The 20,280-nt window shown below is 40.9% G+C and overlaps 1 protein-coding gene across 2 annotated transcripts in view; it reads right to left on the bottom strand.

The window, feature by feature from the left end:
- Positions 1–20,280, bottom strand: part of LOC126257794 (RNA helicase aquarius) — a 368,203-nt gene that overhangs the window by 196,001 nt on the left and 151,922 nt on the right. For both annotated transcript variants that reach the window (XM_049955590.1, XM_049955591.1), the window contains one exon: positions 17,491–17,602. In XM_049955590.1, the coding sequence (XP_049811547.1) occupies positions 17,491–17,602 (112 nt within the window). The remainder of the gene's footprint in view (positions 1–17,490; positions 17,603–20,280) is intronic.

A 20,280-nucleotide genomic window follows, 5' to 3' on the forward strand; every position in this document is an offset into this window, starting at 1 on the left:
AGAAAGATGATGAGACTTACCAAACAAAAGCGCTGGCAGGTCGATAGACACACAAACAAACACAAATATACACACAAAATTCAAGCTTTCGCAACAAACTGTTGCCTCATCAGGAAAGAGGGAAGGAGAGGGAAAGACGAAAGGATGTGGGTTTTAAGGGAGAGGGTAAGGAGTCATTCCAATCCCGGGAGCGGAAAGACTTACCTTAGGGGGAAAAAAGGACAGGTATACACTCGCACACACACACATATCCATCCACACATACAGACACAAGCAGACATATTTAAAGACCGCTTGTGTCTGTATGTGTGGATGGATATGTGTGTGTGTGCGAGTGTATACCTGTCCTTTTTTCCCCCTAAGGTAAGTCTTTCCGCTCCCGGGATTGGAATGACTCCTTACCCTCTCCCTTAAAACCCACATCCTTTCGTCTTTCCCTCTCCTTCCCTCTTTCCTGATGAGGCAACAGTTTGTTGCGAAAGCTTGAATTTTGTGTGTATATTTGTGTTTGTTTGTGTGTCTATCGACCTGCCAGCGCTTTTGTTTGGTAAGTCTCATCATCTTTCTTTTTAGATATATTAATACATAGTTATGTATTTATGTTTGCCACAACCTTAATGATATCCTTAGTATGATTCTATAGAAGTACGCATCCAGTGGGATTTAAGGTGGAACAGACACATAGAACTAGTTGATGAAAACCAGATGCCACACAGATTCATCAGAAGAATTCTAAGGAAATGTAATCCACCCACAAAGACAGTGGCCTACAAAACCAACATCTGCATAAGTCTTGAATATTTCTCGTCAATTTGGGATACCAGGCACAGTAAGATTTATAGAAAAAATTAAATGAAGCACTGTATATTTTATTATGCGTAGATTTCATCAGTATGACTATTACAGAGATGCTCATCTAACATAAGTGGTACATGCTAAAAGACAGGTATAATATATCAAGAAGAAGTTTACTGTTTAAATCATGAAACACTCATTCCAGGAGTTAACATGCAACAAATTACTTCCTTCCACATATGGCACTCAGGACAGTTTTGGTGTAAGCATTGCACATTAGATAATAAGTATAAACTATTAACCAACAATTATCATTTGTCAACTTCAGGAGACTCCCCACAAGATTGATTCCAATTTGGGGGAATGGCACTGCTGCAGGTGGAATTGGTGTCAGATACCAAGAGGTAACTGTGGCAGTTGCTTCCACCATTGGCATTCCTTACAGTAGCTCAATGTGGAAATACTTCAAGACAGCTGGTTGGAGGTGAGCTGAGATAATAAGCAACTATTTCCACTTCCCTGGATCAAAGTTCCTCTTACACAATGATCTTTTTATTAATTGGAAAGATCTTTTGGCCAGTTACTCCTCCTTTACATGCTTCTGTGGTTTAAAGTAGTGCTGGCTCTTTAATTTGTTCAGTAACAAAGTCATTTAATTCAAGGCAGTCAGTGACTTTCTGTTTGCATCCATTTTTGCATAACTTGTTTTGTGAGGTAAAGTGCAAGTGGTTTTGCAACCAGAGTTTATGTATGTGCTTTAGCCTTGTTACAATATTAAGCTGAGACTAATTAAAGGTGTATTATTGTATAAATTGTATGCTGGTGGTGATGAGAAAAAGACTGCACAAATCCCAGTTGACAAACACCAAACTAGAACAGCATACCTCAAAGAGTGTAAGAAAAAAGAAGAAATCCCTCTATCGTATTGCAATTACAAATTGAAGTGTGGCTACGGCCTCCCGTTGGGTAGACCGTTCGCCTGGTGCAAGACTTTCCAGTTGACGCCACTTTGGCGACTTGTGTGTCGATGGGGATGAAGTGATGATAAGGACAACACAACACCCAGTCCCTGAGTGGAGAAAATCTCCAACCCAGCCGGGAATTGAACCCGGGCCGTTAGGTATGACATGCAATTAAAAATGAAACTTTCTGACTTACTACAAAAGCTAAACTCAGAAATATTGAAACAGTATGATTTAGTTCGAAATTAAGTGAATGACCTATTTAAAGATGTGAACCGAACAAGGACTTTGAGCAATTAAAAGATTTAACTGGGCAGAAATGTAACACACTACATGGGCAAATTTCAGGCACACAGTAAGGTTGAGAAGGTTGGAACAAAGCAAAATTCAAATGTAACCACTACTTTCAGGATCTACACTCGCTACTTTGGAGGAGTGTGTAGGTGATCTATTCAATAATAGAGTATGAAAAGTATGAGAAAGGATTGAATTGTTGATAGACACATATCATTCTAGTGTGGAAACAGACAGAACAAAGAAATAATTACAGAAAATTTGGAAAAAGTTAATAGCGACTAAAAAGGAATTACATGAAAGGAAGCCTACTGCAAATAGTGAACAATCAACTGAGCTGATCAAGGAATTGCAGCTAGGAAATGGAACTAGTCTATCCAAACAATTCCCTAAATTTAAGCCAAATGAGGTGGTTTTACCCTACGTATCTTTTAAGGGAATTTACCAAGTCTTTATGCAAGAAATGGGATGATTCGCAGAGGACTGATTTTGTATTAGTTCTTTAGAGGGTGATGCTGCAGAGTGAGCTGAAGAATTTACGTCCTAGAATGATCTTCAGAAAAAATTTAAAAAGAAGTACTGGTCTCCTGAACTTATAAGAAATATACTTAGTGACACTTAACAAGGTCTAAATATTTAGATGATTTGATAGAGGACAGTCACTTAATTAAAGTTCTGGTGTGAAGATTACCGTTTCATACAAGAAAAAAGATTTGGTATAGTGGGTGGTCAACTGTTAGTGATTTGCTGATGTTTATCACAGGTTCATAAAAAAGAATGTGGGGATTATACATCAAGAGAAGCTTGTCAAACAGATAACAATAAAGGTAGCCATTCTTCACTATGATTCCAACAAAAGAATGGAAGCAAATACTGTAAAGTAAGGAAACAAATACAGTAAAGTAAGGAAAAAGAAGCAATCTATGGAGTAACCAGTCACTAGTGCTTTCCACAAATAATATAAACAATACATTTACTTATACACTGACAGACCATTTGATTTTGAATGAGCCATTGGTAAACCATGGACGTTTTTGAGCTGGGGCCAGGATCCAGTACTTGTCACTCGAACAATAGGCCACCACAAGAAGAAATTAGTAGCCTTTACCAGCTAGAATGTATGAATGGTTGTTGGAGGAAGAAACTCAAGACAAAGAAGAGCAGGTAAAACCTATTATACAGGGAAAAATTTTTGATAGGAAGGTGGATATTCATTTATGACTCTGGAAGTGAGAACCCTATGATATCACAAGAGTTAATGTTAAATATATATCATAAATGTAGCTGTCCAACACTACCAGTAACTGGAGTTTATATGGCTGGAATAACTGGCAGCAAAGAAAGCTTATTAAGGAAGAAACACAATTAAAATTAACAGCTTTTCATTTCAGCAGAGACTATTAATGGCACCAAAACGTGAATTCGGAAGTACTGTTGGGTTTTAATTGGCTAATACAAAATAAGGCCTCTCTTATATGACAAAAAGTAACTGTACTTATGAAGTGTCTTTTAAAAATAATATTGTAGATTTTAAGCAAGAATTGCAAGAGATAAGGTACATCAACTTGGTTGCTACAGCCAATGCAATAGCAGAGGATGCACTAATAGAAAACATATTAGTTAAGTTGAAGAAAACTAATACACTAACCCAGCAACACAAAAATGAACTAAAAGATGTATTAGTTAAGTATCAAATAGTATTTTATGAAAAACTTGGAGTGCTTGGTGATTACACTGGTACGTTTAAGGTAAAAGAAAATAAACACTTTTTTCCTGCAAACCATACGCTATTCCTATGAGTGTATATGTGGTGTTTGTTCTTTCAGACATGCCCAAAAGAACAGACACCACATATATAATTATAGCGATGATGGCCAATGACCCCTTCAGTACAGGTGCACACCACACTCAAATTCTTATGGGAATCAGTGTAGGTACCACGAGTAATGAGGCTAAGAACAAGGGCATTATATCAGTAGTGTGTGGTTTAAGGTGAGAATTTGGGTTTGATGGGATGCATTCTAGTGTAGTCCGAGCAACTGTAGTGACCACTGTGTCCGGATGGTGTAGTAATCACATCTGCCTAATAAGCAGGAGACTTTGATTTGAATCCCGGTCCAACAGAAGTTTTCAACTTGCCCCATTGATGTACATAGATGCCTACAGGCAGCTAATGTCTTTAATTCCTTTGTGTCTTGATTCATAGTGGATGTAGGATCAAAATAGTGTCTGTTCTTTCAGATGTCCAAAAGGACAGACACTACATATATAACTATGGTGGTGATGGCCAATGATCCCTTCAGTGCAGATGAACACCAACCTCAAACTCTCATGGGTATCGGCAAAATGCTACAAGTACTGGGGCTAATGAATAGGGGCACTACATCAGTAAGGTTACAATTTGGGTCTGACAGGACGGATGTTAGAGTAGTTCGAGAGTAGTCCAATTGTGGTGACCACTGCATCCCGACAGCTTAGTGGGTAGCGGACTTGCCTAATAAGTAAGAGGATTCAGGTTATAATCCCAGTGTGGCACGAATTTGCCCCACTGATATAATGTCAACTGCAGCCAATGTCTTTCATTCCTTTGTGTCTTGATTCCTATGAGTCTTTGCAGCAGTACAAGAAGAAATACAGAAAATGGTTGAAAATAGTATTATAGAATGTAGCTTAAATGCTTATTATAAACACTTATTAGTAATGAGGAAACCAAATGGGGGTGCTCACTACGTTTTAGACACTAGGACTTTGAATAAGCATACTGGAATGGAAAGAGATAGGCCTGTTGGTATGTAAAAATTACTATCAAAGTTTGAACAAGCAAAGTCCTTTAGTTCATTAGATCTGACTGATGGGATATACTGGCAGGTGCCCCTCCATAAGAATTCTACACCCTGTACAGTATCCTAATTTGATGTAAAGTCTCTCCAGTTCAGGGTCTTTTTTTCGGTTTAAATATATGTGTAATGACCTAATACAAGCCCTCATCATGTATGTGGACTATACACTATTGGTTTCTGAAACACGGGAAGAACATCACATTCTGCTTATTAAAATATTTAAAAGGATTGCTGGAGACTGGGATAACAATAAAACAAAGTAAATATCATTTTAAAAGAGAAGAATTAATGTTTTTAGGGCATACTATACAAGTAATGGCATAGAATATGATCTGGAATTACTTCAGGCAATAAAAGACTGTCCAGTCCCATGAAATGTAAAACAACTGCATTCGTTTCTAGGGTTAGCTGGCTTTTACACACAATTTATAAAACATTCGGAACAACAATACCACTGGATCTGAGATGATGGCGCAATGGAAGTATTTAACAATATTAAGCAGGCTTTACTGCAAATTACAATTTTGAGCCACCCTAGGATGCATCCGACCTTTAAATTGGTTGGTTGGTTTAAAAGAGGGGGGGGGGGGGGGGGGGGGGGAAGGGACCAAACTATGAGGTCATTGGTCCATTGTTCCAAAGGAAACAATGCCACAAGGGTGAGAATAAGACAATGAGACAACACAAAGCAGAATGAAAGGAAAAACCAAAACAACGACTGAAGGGCAACAAACACTTAAATGGTCAAAGACGCAAGAAACAGGTAGAAGAGGTTAAAACAAGAAAGCAGGTTACCATGGCTGGCTGACCATGAGGATAAAAAGGAAAAGCCAGCCACTCTGCAACACATTAAAACCCCCACCCTGAAAGCACTAGGGAGGAGGACACACAGGGACAAAGGACATGTGCTACAACTTAGAGCAAATGATAAAACTCACCCTCATGAATAAAACGTAAAACTAAAGCTGCTGTTGAGGCATTGTCACCCAACACTGAAGGTAGGGTGCTGGGAAAATTAAAAGTCCGCTGCAGGGCAGCTAAAAGTGGCAGTCCAGCAAGATATGGATGATCATCATTCGCGAGCCACAGCAACACCGAGGTGGGTCCTCACGACGGAGGAGGTAACCATGCGTCAGCCACGTATGGCCAATGTGGAGCCGACAGAGAACCACAGAGTCCCTGCGAGATGCACGCACGGAGGTCTTCCGCACATTCGTAGTTTCCTTAATGACACGCAGCTTCTTATGCGTACTGAGGTTATGCCATTCCATGTCCCAAAGCCGCAAAACCTTGCGGCGTAATACTGAATGCAGATCAGTTTCAGAGAAGCCGATCTCCAAAAGCAGTTTCTGCGTAGCCTGTTTGGCCAGCCTGTCGGCAAGTTCATTGCCTGGGATTCCGACGTGACTTGGGGGTCCAGACAAACACCACTGAACAACTGGACCGTTCCAGGGCATAGATGGACTCCTGGATGGTTGCTACCACAGGATGATGAGGATAGCACTGGTCAATGGCTTGTAGGCTGCTCAAGGAGTCAGTACACAGGAGAAATGACTCGCCTAAGCATGAGTGGATATGCTCAAGAGCACGAGATATAGCCACCAGCTCTGCAGTGAAAACACTGCAGCTATCTGGCAAGGAGTGCTGTTCTATATGTCCTCCACGAACATAGGCAAAATCAATGTGACCATCAGCCATCGAGCCATCAGTATAAACCACTTCATGGCCCCGGTACATGTCAAGAATCGAGAGGAAGTAACAGCGGAGAGTCCCAGGGTTAACAAAGTCCTTAAGGCCATGTGAAAGGTCCAGGCGAAGCCGCAGCCTAGGTGTACACCATGGAGGTGTTCGTGTATGAACCTCAAACATAGGTGGTAAAGGCAAGAACTCAAGTTCAGAGAGAAGGGATCGCACACAAACTGCAATTGTAAGCTCTGACCTGGGCTGCCAATGCAGGAGATGAACCACTGTGGGCAGGAAAAGGAGAAGGTAATTCGGATGCGCAGGAGATCTACAAATGTGTGCAACATAACTAAAGAGCAATTGCGCGTGCCTAACCTGCAATGGAGGGACTCCGGCCTCCACCAGGACGCTGCTCATTGGAATCATCCTAAAAGGTCCTGTCATTAGGCAAACACCACAGTGGTGCACTCAGCCGAACCATAAACCAGACTCCCATAGCCAAAGTGGGATTGAAGAAGGGCCCTGTAGAGCTGTAGCAGTGTAGATCGATCTGCTCCCCAGTTGGTGTTGCTCAGGCAGCGGAGGGCATTGAGGTGCTGCCAGCACTTCTGCTGACGGAGGTGAGGAAGCCAAGTCAACTGGGTGTCAAGAACCACTCCTAAGAATCGATATGTCTTCACTACAGTGAGTGGATCATAATTAAAGTAAAGTACTGGTTCCGGATGAATGGTACAACACCGATAGAAGTCCCTAAAACACAAATGGGCAGCCGAAAACTGGAAACCGTAGGCTAGAGCCCATGACTGCACCTTGTGGATGGCTCCCTGTAGGCGCCACTCAGCAACACCAGTACCAGGGGAGCAGTGCAAAATGCAGAAGTCGTCTGCATACAGAAACGGTGAGACGTATGGCCCTACAGCTGCTGCTAGATCATTAATGGCCACTAAAAATAGAGATACACTCAATACGGAGCCCTGTGGGACCCCATACTCCTGGATATGGGGCAAACTACGGGAAGCACCAAGTTCGACACGCAAAGTACGAAGTGACAGGAAATTTTGGATAAAAATTGGACCTTTCGCCGGGGGTACCCTAAAGAGCAAGGTATCGCAATTTCCACCGCATTAACGATTGCTGTAGTCCCCTGTTCAACCATCACATCAATGTTACTGTGTGGGGGAGAGTCAACGGTGACAGCAGAGGTGAAAGTTTCCCTTGTTTAAAGCCCATCTGGGCGAGTGTCTGTGGGCCTGACGCCTGGGCAGTGACAGGAAGATGGGAAAGTGGTTACTACCACACAGGTTGTCATGTGCACTCCAGTGGATAGATGGGAGAAGTCCTGGGCCGCAAATGGATAAATCAATGGCCGAGTAACTGCCATGAGCCACACTGAAATGTGTGGCGGCCCTAGTATTTAAGAGGCAGAGGTCGAACTCAGACAGCAAGGTTTGAACATATCTACCTCAGCCAGTAAGCACGGTGCCACCCCACAAGGGGTTTTGGACATTAAAATCTTGCAAAAGTACGAAGGATTTAGGGAGTTGATCAATCAGTGCAGCTAATACATTCAGGGGTACTGCACCATCTGGAGGAAGATATACATTGCAGACAGTTATTTCCTGCACTGTCCTTATTCTGACAGTCACAGCTAACGAGGGGTTTGAAGGGACACAGTTGCACTACAGACTGAGTTTAGGATGTAAACGCAAACTCCACCTGACACTCGATTATAGTCACTATGGTTCCTGTAATATCCCTTACAGCCGTGGAGAGCAGGGGTCCGCATTGCCGGGAACAAGGTTTCCTACAGGGCAATGCAGAAAGCAGGTGTAAAGCTTACCCGTTGCCGTAGTTCGGCCAGGCGTGGAAAAAACCGCCGCAATTCCACTGGTGGATGACATCGTGATACTGAGAAGGCATGGAACATTCAATGAGGCAGTTTATGCCTCAGGGTCTCCTGCTGCCATGGACTTATAGCCTGGGCAGTCTGTATCCATTGTGTCTGAGGGTCCAGCTAGACCTAGGTCCTTAGCGGACGCCAGAATCTCCACCTCATCCCCAGACGCAGAGCTTGTAGGTAGCAGTGGTGTGGGTGCCACTGCAATTTCCTTGGTCTTAGGGGTCTTCTTTTGGGACTTTTCTCCCTGCTCCTTGCGTTCCTCTGGCTGGGAGGGATTCACTGACTCAGTCTCCAGGACTGAAGAGGATCATGAAGCCCTACGACCAGCTGCTTTTGGGCACTTCAACCACTGGTGGGTGTCATCTCTCCCACTAGCAGAAACCTGGGAAGGGAGTGACCCAAGGGATCCCTTCCTGGCAAGAGGAGTCGAAGAAGACTTACGCTTCTCTGGCTGGAAACTGGTGTCCCCAATGGTTTGCGGAGGGGGAGGGGGGCAATGCTGCTGAGGTAGATGGTGCAGGAGCAAGAGGCAAAGGGGGGGGGGGGGGGGGGGGGGGCAGCTCTGAGAGCCAACTGGAATTCACGGAACTGATAACTGATGGGGCTACAACTGTCCTTGTAGTGGCGGCGTATGAGGACGTCATAACCACAGGATGTAGGTGCTCAAATTTCCTCTTAGCCTCAGCATAAGTCAGTCAGTCCAGAGTCTTGTATTCCATGATTTTCCTATCTTTCTGTAGAATCCTGCAGTCTAGCGAGCAAGGTTAATGATACTCTCCTCAGTTGACACAGATGGGAGGCGGGGCACATGATGGAGTATTGGGATGTGATAGACATCCACAATCTCGACATGTGGCGCTGGAAATACAGTGGGAAGACATATGGCCGAATTTCCAGCACTTAAAGCACCACATCGAGAGAGGGATATATGGCTTGACATCATAGCGGTAGACCATCACCTTGAACTGACCCTCAAAGGCCAAAATGAAGGCACCGGTGGCAACCTCATTATCCCTTGGACCCTGATGGATGCACCGCACAAAATGAACACCTCGCAGCTCTAAATTGGTGCGCAGCTCATCGTCAGTTTGCAAAAGAAGGTCCCTATGGAATATAATACTCTGGACCATATTTAAGCTCTTATGTGGGGTGATGGTAACAGAAACATCTCACAACTTGTTACAAGCGAGTAAAGCCCATGTAACTGGGCAGAGGATGCCATTTTTATCACGACTGACCCAGAGTGCATTTTGGACAAGCCCTCTACCTCCCCAAACTTGTCCTCTAAATGTTCTACAAGGAACTGTGGCTTCATCAAAACAAAGGAGTCCCCATCAGTTCTCATACATATGAAGTACTGGGGTGAATAAGGTCTGCTGCCATCCTTAGCTTGGCAATACTCCCATGGTGTGGCAAGGGGGGTAATGATTTAGGGTCATACTTTCTTGCACTGTACTGAGACTTGGAACGCTTGGAGACTGCTGGTGTCTGACCACCAGCAAGTGATGACGTGGTAAGTTTCATTGCGCATCATACGCCTGATAGTGGCCCTTCCCACAGATGCCACCTAGCTGCAGAAAAGCCACCTGGCAGGATGGCCTTTGCCGAGAGTCCCAATGTCCCTGGATGACAGGCATCTACTCCTTGGCATACGTGGGGAGTTAACGGCGCAGGCATCAGCAAAGGAATCCCTGTGTTGTCAGGGGGCTACAACCAACAGGGTACATGGTGGTCCCACCACAACAGACTGGATACCGTGCTGGATATGAGGTGCAAAGAAGTCCATGGTCATCATCGGCGCAGAAAGAGACACTGCATAGTGTATGGTGGAACACATACCCAGGAAACGTGTCCTCACCCAAGAGATGCAGAATGAGCTGGACTGCAATGTGATGATGAGAAACTGAGATAAAGATTTCAAGGCACAATACACGATGCACCACGTAAGGCGCCCTTCCCCAATTGGCTCGTTCTTCGGGAAAATTTTGAAAAATGGAGGTCAAACCCTACTAGGGACCATCACAAGAAGGCCGAAATGTGTGAGACTCCTTTTAGTCGCCTCTTACGAGAGGCAGGAATACCTTTGGCCTATTCTAATCCTGTGACCCGCAGTGGGGCTTTAAATTGGCAACAGATGCATCAGAATATGGACTTGGATGTGAATCATTTCAAAGGAAATAGGAACCCAATTGGGAAGAATATAATGCAATTTTTGCCAGTAGCTGTCTTAATAAACACGAATTAAATTATACAGCTACAGAAAAAAATTATTATCCATAGTTTGGGACTCACAAAAATTTCAGACCCTTATTTGGGGACTGCAGATCAAAATATACACAATCTCATGCTTTATCATTTTTAATGGAGAGCAGACTACCATTAAACAGTAGATAAATGAGTTGGGTGCTTTTTTTTTTACAAGAGTTTAAAATAAAAATAAATTATGTGAAGTTGTACTGTAGGAAATACTACAACCAGCCACAAGTTTTTTTCGAATGATTTTATTATACCGTATTACTAGTTTCGGCTCTGAGCCCATCATCAGATGGTAGCGTTGACTTCCTGCAAGTTTTACATTTTTCTCCTAAAATTTAACAAAAGTTTTTTTTTTGCTGTACAGTTTACAAAATTTTAACGTTTGTGTCCCAAAATTTATCAAAGCTTTTTGAGATTACATAGTTTTACACTTATATATGCTCTATACATTGTATTTACTTTCTGAAAAACCTTCTTTTACATATTACAGGACGGAAGTTAAGATTTTCTTTTACAGTCCAAATCAGAACAAAATGAAACCTCTGTCTTATAATATGTAAGGGGGGCTTTTCAGGAAGTAAGTACAAGGTATGGAGTAAAACTATGTACTCACAAAAAACTTTTTAAATTTTAGGAAGCAAATGTAAAATATTTTGTAAACTATGCCTCACAAAAAATAAATGTTGTATTTTAGGACAAAAATGTAAAACATGAAAGAAGTCAACAGTACCAACTGACAATCATTCAAGAAAACTTGTGGCCAGTTGCAGTATTTCCTACATAGTAATTTATGAAAACAGCTGACGTTTCCTCCAACCAAAATGGGTAAAATAATTATGTGAAGGTTTTGCAAAATGTGGTGCCATATGTGCCATCATGAATACCTGTGGGGATGAACACAGGAGCTAAAATAGAAGGGCCTGGGCTTATATTTAGAGTACATTTTCTTAGCTATTAGTCACACAAACGACAAAGCTAAAAATATGAAAGATGAGCTGAAAAGTAATGAATATTTTGGTAAAGTAATGAATATGTGCACAGAAGTTATTTTAACAGGGGAGGACAAGACTAAGTGGTTCTTCAAATGTGATACATTATTTTGGAGACAACACGAAAACTCATACCACTGGAAGTTGTGTGTGTGTAAACTAGTAGTAAAGCATCTGGTTTGGTTCATACATTACACAAATGGACATTTTTTGATACAAAAGTGCACTCAATGTATGACAAAGCTTTATTATTTTACGAAATTTAAGTAGAGAAATAAAATGCAAAAAGTTAAACAAAGAAATGGACAGTAAAACATTCAAAGTATCTCATAATTCCTAAAGCACCATATATTTTAACAGCAGTAATTTTTTTTTTTTTTGATCCTTTGCCAAAGGGCAGAAATGGTGGATCTTATATTTTTGATTTGGTGGAATGTTGTTCTCAACATGTAATGCTATATCCCACTGAATTAGGCAAAATAAACTACCATAATCAATTGCTTAAGAGATTATTTCATAGACATAAGCAAACCAAATCACTCACTTATCAATATTGGAATTCAATTTATAAGTAGTAATTTCAAAGAGTTTTGGCATGGGAAGGTGTAAAACATGTACTTATTTCAAAATATCGTGCATAATTCAGTTCCCCTGAAAGAATTATGAAAGAAATAGGGATCTTGTGTTGTACATATTGTTCCAAAATACACACACTCTGGACACAGATGATTCCAGAGTTTCAAGTTATCCTTAATGAATTACTCAAGTAGAAGCGTTGAATAAAATGTTCATGGGAGAACCATTATTTTTCTTCCCTAAATTAGAAGACGTAACATCTAGTGAGTTACAAGGAAAAGTAAGGAAGAATTTAAGTAGACACACACAATGCTAAATGCAAGAACATAATTTAAAAGCAAGCATCCCTAATTTTAAACTTAATGACATGATGCAAGTGAAAGTCTTTCATCACAGTTCACAATTAAAGAAAAACTGAGGAAATTTTTCCATTGTTATGAAGGTCGATAAAAAATTACAGGGATTCCCCATCCCATGGCCGTTTTCTTAGTAGACCCTTGGAGGGGAAAATAAAAATGTCTCTATAATATAGATAAGATCAAAAGATATGTGGCATAAAAACGTCCTTTCAACATCTCTTACAACTAACATAGTTCTATGCTAGTATGTGGCAACAACAGAAACCAACAAACTTTAGCTAGCAAACAGGCTGCAGAACCAAGATGAGTTATTTTCTTTCTGAGTGGAGCTGGATGTTAGCTCTGTCACTTTGATGGGGGAGGACAGAGGGAGGGCCACAGGATATACCGTCAACTATGAAGTGTAAGCATGATGGGCTAAAAACCATGTACGACTGCTCCACCATATAATTGGAGGGCCTTTGCTGAAACATACAATATGAGGACATTCAGAATTACAGTAGTGAGTAAGTACAAAGCAGTAAGACAAATATCACACGGATGACAGACTGAAAACCAGGTACGGATACGGGCTACGGTAGGAGTAGGTTACCTCCGTTTATGTATATAAAAGGAGAAGGTAGAGTTGTATGGGCTATTAACAGGATAGTGTACCCTAATCTTTACAAATGTGTGTATGTATGTATGAGGATCATCCAGAAAGTAAAGAACATTTCGGCACAACTAAATAAAAACAAAAGATTTCAAAACAAAAAACTATTCACAATATTACAGTACCTTACTTTATTTTTCAATATAGTCATCATAACTCTCAAGGCTCTTACTGTAACATGGGACCAATTTTTCAATTCCCATGTTGTATTCCACTATCGCAGAAGATTTGAGCCAGGATGTAACAGCTTGTTTGAAGTCTTCATCATTTGCGAACTGTTTACCACCCAAAAATTCCTTTAGCTTTGGGAACAAGTGAAAAACACTTTGTACGAAGTCAGGGCTATAAGGACCACGTCCACAAATATCCAACTTAAAATGCTTAAGTTCTTGCTGTGTTCAAATGATGTACGGTGGCTGCACATTGGCATGAATCAAAAACACCTTTGCTGACAACATTCCAAATCACTGAAGACTTGTTCATTCCACTATCAACATAAACATTCTTTCTTTATTTGCCTATATATTTTAATAGGCCAAACATTTTGTGCATTCAAAAAACAAACAACACTACGCAACCTGCACTTGGCAGGAATTTCAACGAGCGCCACTATTTCGAAAGGTTATAGAACAAATAGGCATGACTACTTGACAACAAAACTCGGCTTGCAATCAAGATGGGAGAAGGAGCTAACTGGCACGCTTGTGATCACAGTGGTATAGGGTCAGCATTGGGTGTGGGCTTCAATTGTTCTTTGCTTTCTGGATGACCTTCATATAATGTGATGGAGAGGACAGGTGGACCTAGAGGAAAAGGATGACATGCACCTGAGAGAAAAAGGAGAATAAATAACATATACAGATACTTTCTGTAGGAACAGGTGGTGCCATTAGCTTCAATGTTCCTGCAAAGTAGATTAGTTGACCTGAGTCTTTTAATTTGGTCCATACGCTAATTTAAAGATGGCATAATGAAGACACAAGCGTCTGAATTTTGTATGCGATTCTCCAGTTTTGGAAAGATCGGTAACTGGTTACAGAATGCCCAACAACAAATACTTGTTAACTGTTCAAAACATATAACTCCTCTGGTTCAATGGCAGATTATGAATGTTAAAGACGTTGATGAGGAAACAGGTCTAATAACAGTGAATGTGGTGTCCCTGTAACAACTACACAGGGAAATATCCCAGCATAGCTCTGTGAATTGGTGGTGTCTCATATACTCCTCATAGAGGAATCACAAACTTTTTTTTAAAAAAAATACTGGAAATAATAATTAATACAGTTGGGTTTTTTAAAATTTTTTAATGGGAAGTCTGCACAATTTAGTCCACGGAATTGGTTTCATTTTAATGTAGATTTTACAAAGGCAAAGGCAATGACTGCATCATGATGCTGCCCTCTACACTTGGCACCAAAGTAAGATATTAGGCCCACTTTTGGATCTTGTAAGGGTAAAAACTACAAAGTCCATTCTACACACTATGTTGAACAACTTCAACCTCCAGCTCCTCAGCGAAGAACCTGCCAGGAAAGGAATCGTGGGTGGATGTGGGATGGGTATCAGTCATTGGGGTAAATCTTGTTTCTCTCTTAGATCCTAACATTCTTAGTATTTCATTGCCTTTCTTTCTTCTCCTCCATTGACCATTCTCCCTCTTTACCATATTCAACAGTCTCCATCATGAAACCATTCTTATGTACGTTTAATGAAACCTGTATTCACAGAGTCGTCACATGTACAGTGACTTTCAAAGGTTTTATGAGCATGGCTAGAAAAGCCAGAGGTCTGGAATACATGTAATCAATTAGATGAAATATGGATGATTTGATTAAATGGCTACTTGACTGTGAGTCCTAATAATGAGTAGTTCCAAAGAGAAAACAAAGAAATATACTAGAACTGCTTAATCATCCATACGGATAATGAATAATTGTTATGAGGGGTCACATATCCATAGTAAGAGAATTATTACCTGGTAGACATGCCAAGAAACTGAATCCAAATGAAATATATACCTATGACTTATGGTCTACAATCAAATGTGGAGCATTCCACAGTTAATAAAAATGAATGGAATACAATTACAACTGTGCTGGCACACTAAAGAGACAAATGATAGTAATGCTTATAGTGAGAAGATTAAAACTAATTTTGAATTTTGAATATTTAATGTTTTGTTAACGTTTCACTATAGTGAAAACACCATTCACCTAAGGGGAGGAATCTGCAGTGTAACATATCATTTTGGTGAAGTGATGAGTTGCACAAGCAGTTTTAAAACCAACAAAAGACGAGCGCCACTATAAAAAGTTATTTTCATAATGAATTAAATAATCTGCTGTTTTGATGTATGTTATATTTATGTTAATGTACCATCAGGTGGATGGACACTACGTATCTGCAAGCCAGGGTGACGATGGATGTTGTAATTGCATCCATGGTACTACTGTCGTTGGTTCCTGCCTTGGAGATATGCCAAGTCAGAAATAGATTTTAATGCAGATCAGAAACAAAGCTAATAAAACAGGAAAGTACTCTCTCTCTCTCTCTCTCTCTCTCTCTCTCTCTCTCTCCCCACCCCCACCCGCCCTTTCCAAAGGACGAGACTCTTGAGTGCAAAGAAAAATACAGAAAAGGATGTAGACCTACATTTTACATTGTATGATAATTATAATTTACTAACAGACTTTCCAGTCTTGCCAGTTCACATAACTAAACATAAACATGGTACCTTACACTGGGAATCATGACTTTGTTGCTGGTCTTGTCATATAAGCTGTTGTACACACTCTTCTAGCATCACCACATCAATCTTAGAACAACAAAAATGTATAAAATAAAGGACAGGGCACTACACCACAGTGGTACGACCAGAATGTTTATATGGATCTGAATGCCTAACGATGAACTATAAGATGGACAAACTAGAGGTACTGGAAAGAAGGATTATTAGAAAAGTAATGGGTGCAACGAAAACTGCAGATGGTTGGAAAATAAGAAGTAATGAAGAGATCTACAAAAATATAGAGAAAATATCTGAAGTAATGGCCAAACGAAGATTAACCTTTTTTGGACATCTCTACCGAATGGATGGAAACAGACTAACAAAACAAATACTCCTATATTTCTGGAAGAAGAAATCGACAAGAGCATGGATTCAGAAGTAAGAAAAGATCTTGAAAGAAACAACATCAAAGAATCATAAATAGCAGAAAGAAACCATTTTAAAAACAAAATACTAAATTTGGAAGTCTTTCAAAGCAGAAGAAATAAAAAAATCGGGAACAACATGGACAGAAGAAAGGAAGAGACTTCATGGGGAGAAAATGAGGGAATACTGGAAAAATAGGAAACAACAACAAAGGAAGAAGAGGAACTGAAGTTGTTAACGTGATCCTAGTTGGTCAAGGACAGGACTGAGTGTGGGAGCACACATGTAATCTATTAGTACACTGCAAATCCTGTCATAGCTTCTACACTGCATAATCAAGCACTAAGCTACAAGAAGAGATGACCTATCAAACATACTGGTACGCCAGCTGCTCTCTTTATGAGGTTGTCCCAGAAAATTATAATAGCTGCATAAGCATTTATTTCACTATTTGTATCATTTTTATCCTCGTCTCACAATAGCACTTTTGAATTCTGGAAATGGGAGAAGAAAATGAGGAGAGTTTGGTTTAAGCTTAATGTCCTTCAGATAAAGCACTAGTTCACGTAGACAGAATACAAGAACTGGCTATCATCTTGCTGAAAGAATAATCAAAGCAATTGCCTGAAGTGATTTAGAGAAACTTCCAGCAGGCTGTAACAGATGTCCAGTTCTGGATTTGAACCGTAGTCTTCTCACACTTTTATTTATGACACCTCACAATTACATAAGCTTTTAGGTTCAGACATATCTTTCTTGTAAGTGTACTGTTTGCATTTCCCTAACAATTCTCAAGTTTCGTTTGGAGTACTGACAATAACATATGAACTAAAACTGGTTGTTTCTGACATTTTATACGAAATATTTACACTGTCTGCCTGTGCCAAAAAGCAGAGCAATAAATTTACTTTAATTACGGCACAGAACATCAAAGTCTATGCCCCAACATGAAAAGAGAAACAATTTAATCAGGCTTAGAAACTAACATATAAGCATGTAAAATAATATATAAAGCTTGGCCACTTACCAGCAACTCCAGCAGAAAGTTCCTATCAACACGATGCCATTCTTCAACCTCGGCAGATTCCTCTCCTGGCACTAGGTTCAAATATGTTGCTATTGCTCTTAATTTCTGTTGACTGAATAGAAAAAACAATTATTCATATCCTTTTATAAAAGTATGGTTTTAATGTAACACATGAAAGTACACTGCTGGCCACCGTAAATGCAACACCCTGAAGGAAGCATCCGAATCAAGTGAAATTTACACCATGGGTTTGCAGCGATGAGATATGCAACTGATTAGAATTTCAGCGCAGACGCACTTCACGCACGCCTGTGGCGCCACCTCATAGCGCCATTTAAGCCTTGGCGATTTCGACGAGTGTACGTTCGGCACGTGTGTTTACCTTGTGGTTGTTTCACAAGACGATCAATTATGCCTCGTAGACAACAGCGAACATCGTTTGATCAAGTATCCGAGTTCGACAGAGGAAGGATAGTGGCTTACCGAGATTGTGGATTATCATACAGAGAAATCGCTAGTCGTGTTGGACAAAACCAAACAACTGTAATGCGGATATGTGACCGTTGGATGCAGGAGGGTACGACGGACCGACGTGGTCGATCGCATTCACCTCGGTGCACCACTGCACGTGCTGATAGGCAAATTGTGCGCATGGCAGTGACGGATCGCTCAGTGACATCCCGAACCATAGCACAGCACATTGCGTCTGTAACGCATCATCCAGTGTCTGCGCGTACCATTCGACGCCGTTTACAGCAGAGTGGTCTGTCCGCAAGACGTCCATTGCTTCGTCTACCATTGACGCAGAACCACAGACGTCTCCGTCACCAATGGTGTGATGACAGACGGATGTGGACGGCAGAATGGAATGACGTTGTCTTTACTGACGAGGCACGCTTCTGTCTGCAGCACCACGATGGTCGGATTCGAGTGTGGAGACACCGTGGAGAGAGGATGCTGGACAGCTGCATTATGCACCGCCACACTGGTCTTGCACCGGGTATTATGGTATGGGGCGGTATTGGATATTACTCTCGCACGCCTCTAGTACGCATTGCCGGTACTTTAAATAGCCGGCGCTACATATCCGAGGTGCTGGAGCCAGTTGTCCTTCCTTACCTTCAGGGCTCGGCCACAGCCATATTTCAACAGGATAATGCGCGACCACACGTGGCACGCATTGTCCAAAGGTTCTTCGTCAATAACCAGATTGAATTGCTTCCCTGGCCGGCTCGCTCTCCGGATCTTTCGCCGATAGAAAACATGTGGTCCATGGTTGCTCAACGAGTGACCCAGATTACATTCCCAGCTGCCACACCAGATGATCTTTGGCAACGTGTGGAAGCTGCTTGGGCTGCCGTACCCCAGGAACACATCCAACGTCTCTTTGACTTAATGCCGAGACGTGTGGCAGCGGTGATCTCCAACAGTGGCGGCTACTCTGGCTACTGATTCTGGCAGGAACCACATGTCACAGACGTCTGTAAACGTAATCATTTGATACTTGGTCAACATGTTATCTACAAAATAAATTTTGTTGTGCTACCTCTTGTCTTTCTTGGTGTTGCATTTACGGTGGCCAGCAGTGTATTAAAATAGTTATAGTTTAGCATGGAAATAACTATAATTTTAGTGCAGGAAAAGTTTGAAAAATTGCAGCAATCCTAGCATATTCAAAATACCAAAAAAATGAGACATTCAAAACGTACCATATTTTTAACTGTCAATTATCAAACAAAAAATCCACCACCTTCCATAGAAACTATTACCCTGGCATACTTACTTATTCAGTTTGAAATGTAGTAGCGAGACCACAAATTCACCTGTATAGAAACTGCAGAATCAAGTGTAAGGTGAAATTAACAAAAAGTTTGTCTAACCATGAAAAATTGAAACATATGAGCTTTACACAACCAATATGCAGCAGAAGTCATTAACAACACTACACCATACACCCTTCAAGCACAATGCTATCAGTGATATGCAGTCCCTAATATACTTTCAACATATTGTAAATCACTCTAGACTTGTGCAAAACTCAACTTGTCCTTTTTCTCACATGACATCCTGTGAACCAGAGAACAGCAGACTGTTGATGAAGGCCTCAGAATTATTATTTATTTATCATATGATGAAAACAAATACAAATATCTGTGAACAAAGGTTCACAATTATATACTCATAAAATCTAACATCTCTAGATCTAATTCCCTTATCTATTCAATCACTTCATCTGATGTGTAGTGAGTGCCTATTATTGTTCCTATGTACATATGAAGAGAACAATCAGCAACAATATGGCGGTCTGTCTGTAATGAGGCACCACAGTCATAATTTGCAAAATCAGCCCATCTCCACTTCAACAGTAAATAAACCACATTCGCCTTGTCAGGTTCAAATACGGTAAAAGATTCTTCAGTGACTTCTGGGGAGATAGAATCCTTCCACATGGAAGGGTTTTCAACTAGATCTATGTTGATGACTCATGACTTCTCCCACTGGATTTTCCATGAATGGATGACACTGGAGGAGGATCAAATGAGTTTGTTTCCTGCGTGCCATTATAGTTTTTTTGACTTGAAGTGTTAATGTTTTGCTTGTGCAGTATCTTGATGAAATGGGTAGCTGACGATTTGTTTGTATGTTGTTACGGACCTTCAGCAGAGCTTCTGATCTTCTCAGAGTTGGAGGTGGCATATTGCTTAGAACAGGAAGTCATAGGATATTCGTACTCTGAATACATTTCGCAAATACTTGCACTGCCTGCTTGAGTTGCACTTCTATCTTCTT

This window comes from Schistocerca nitens, chromosome 1 (genome assembly GCF_023898315.1).
Source record: "Schistocerca nitens isolate TAMUIC-IGC-003100 chromosome 1, iqSchNite1.1, whole genome shotgun sequence".
Classification (NCBI taxonomy): domain Eukaryota; kingdom Metazoa; phylum Arthropoda; class Insecta; order Orthoptera; family Acrididae; genus Schistocerca; species Schistocerca nitens.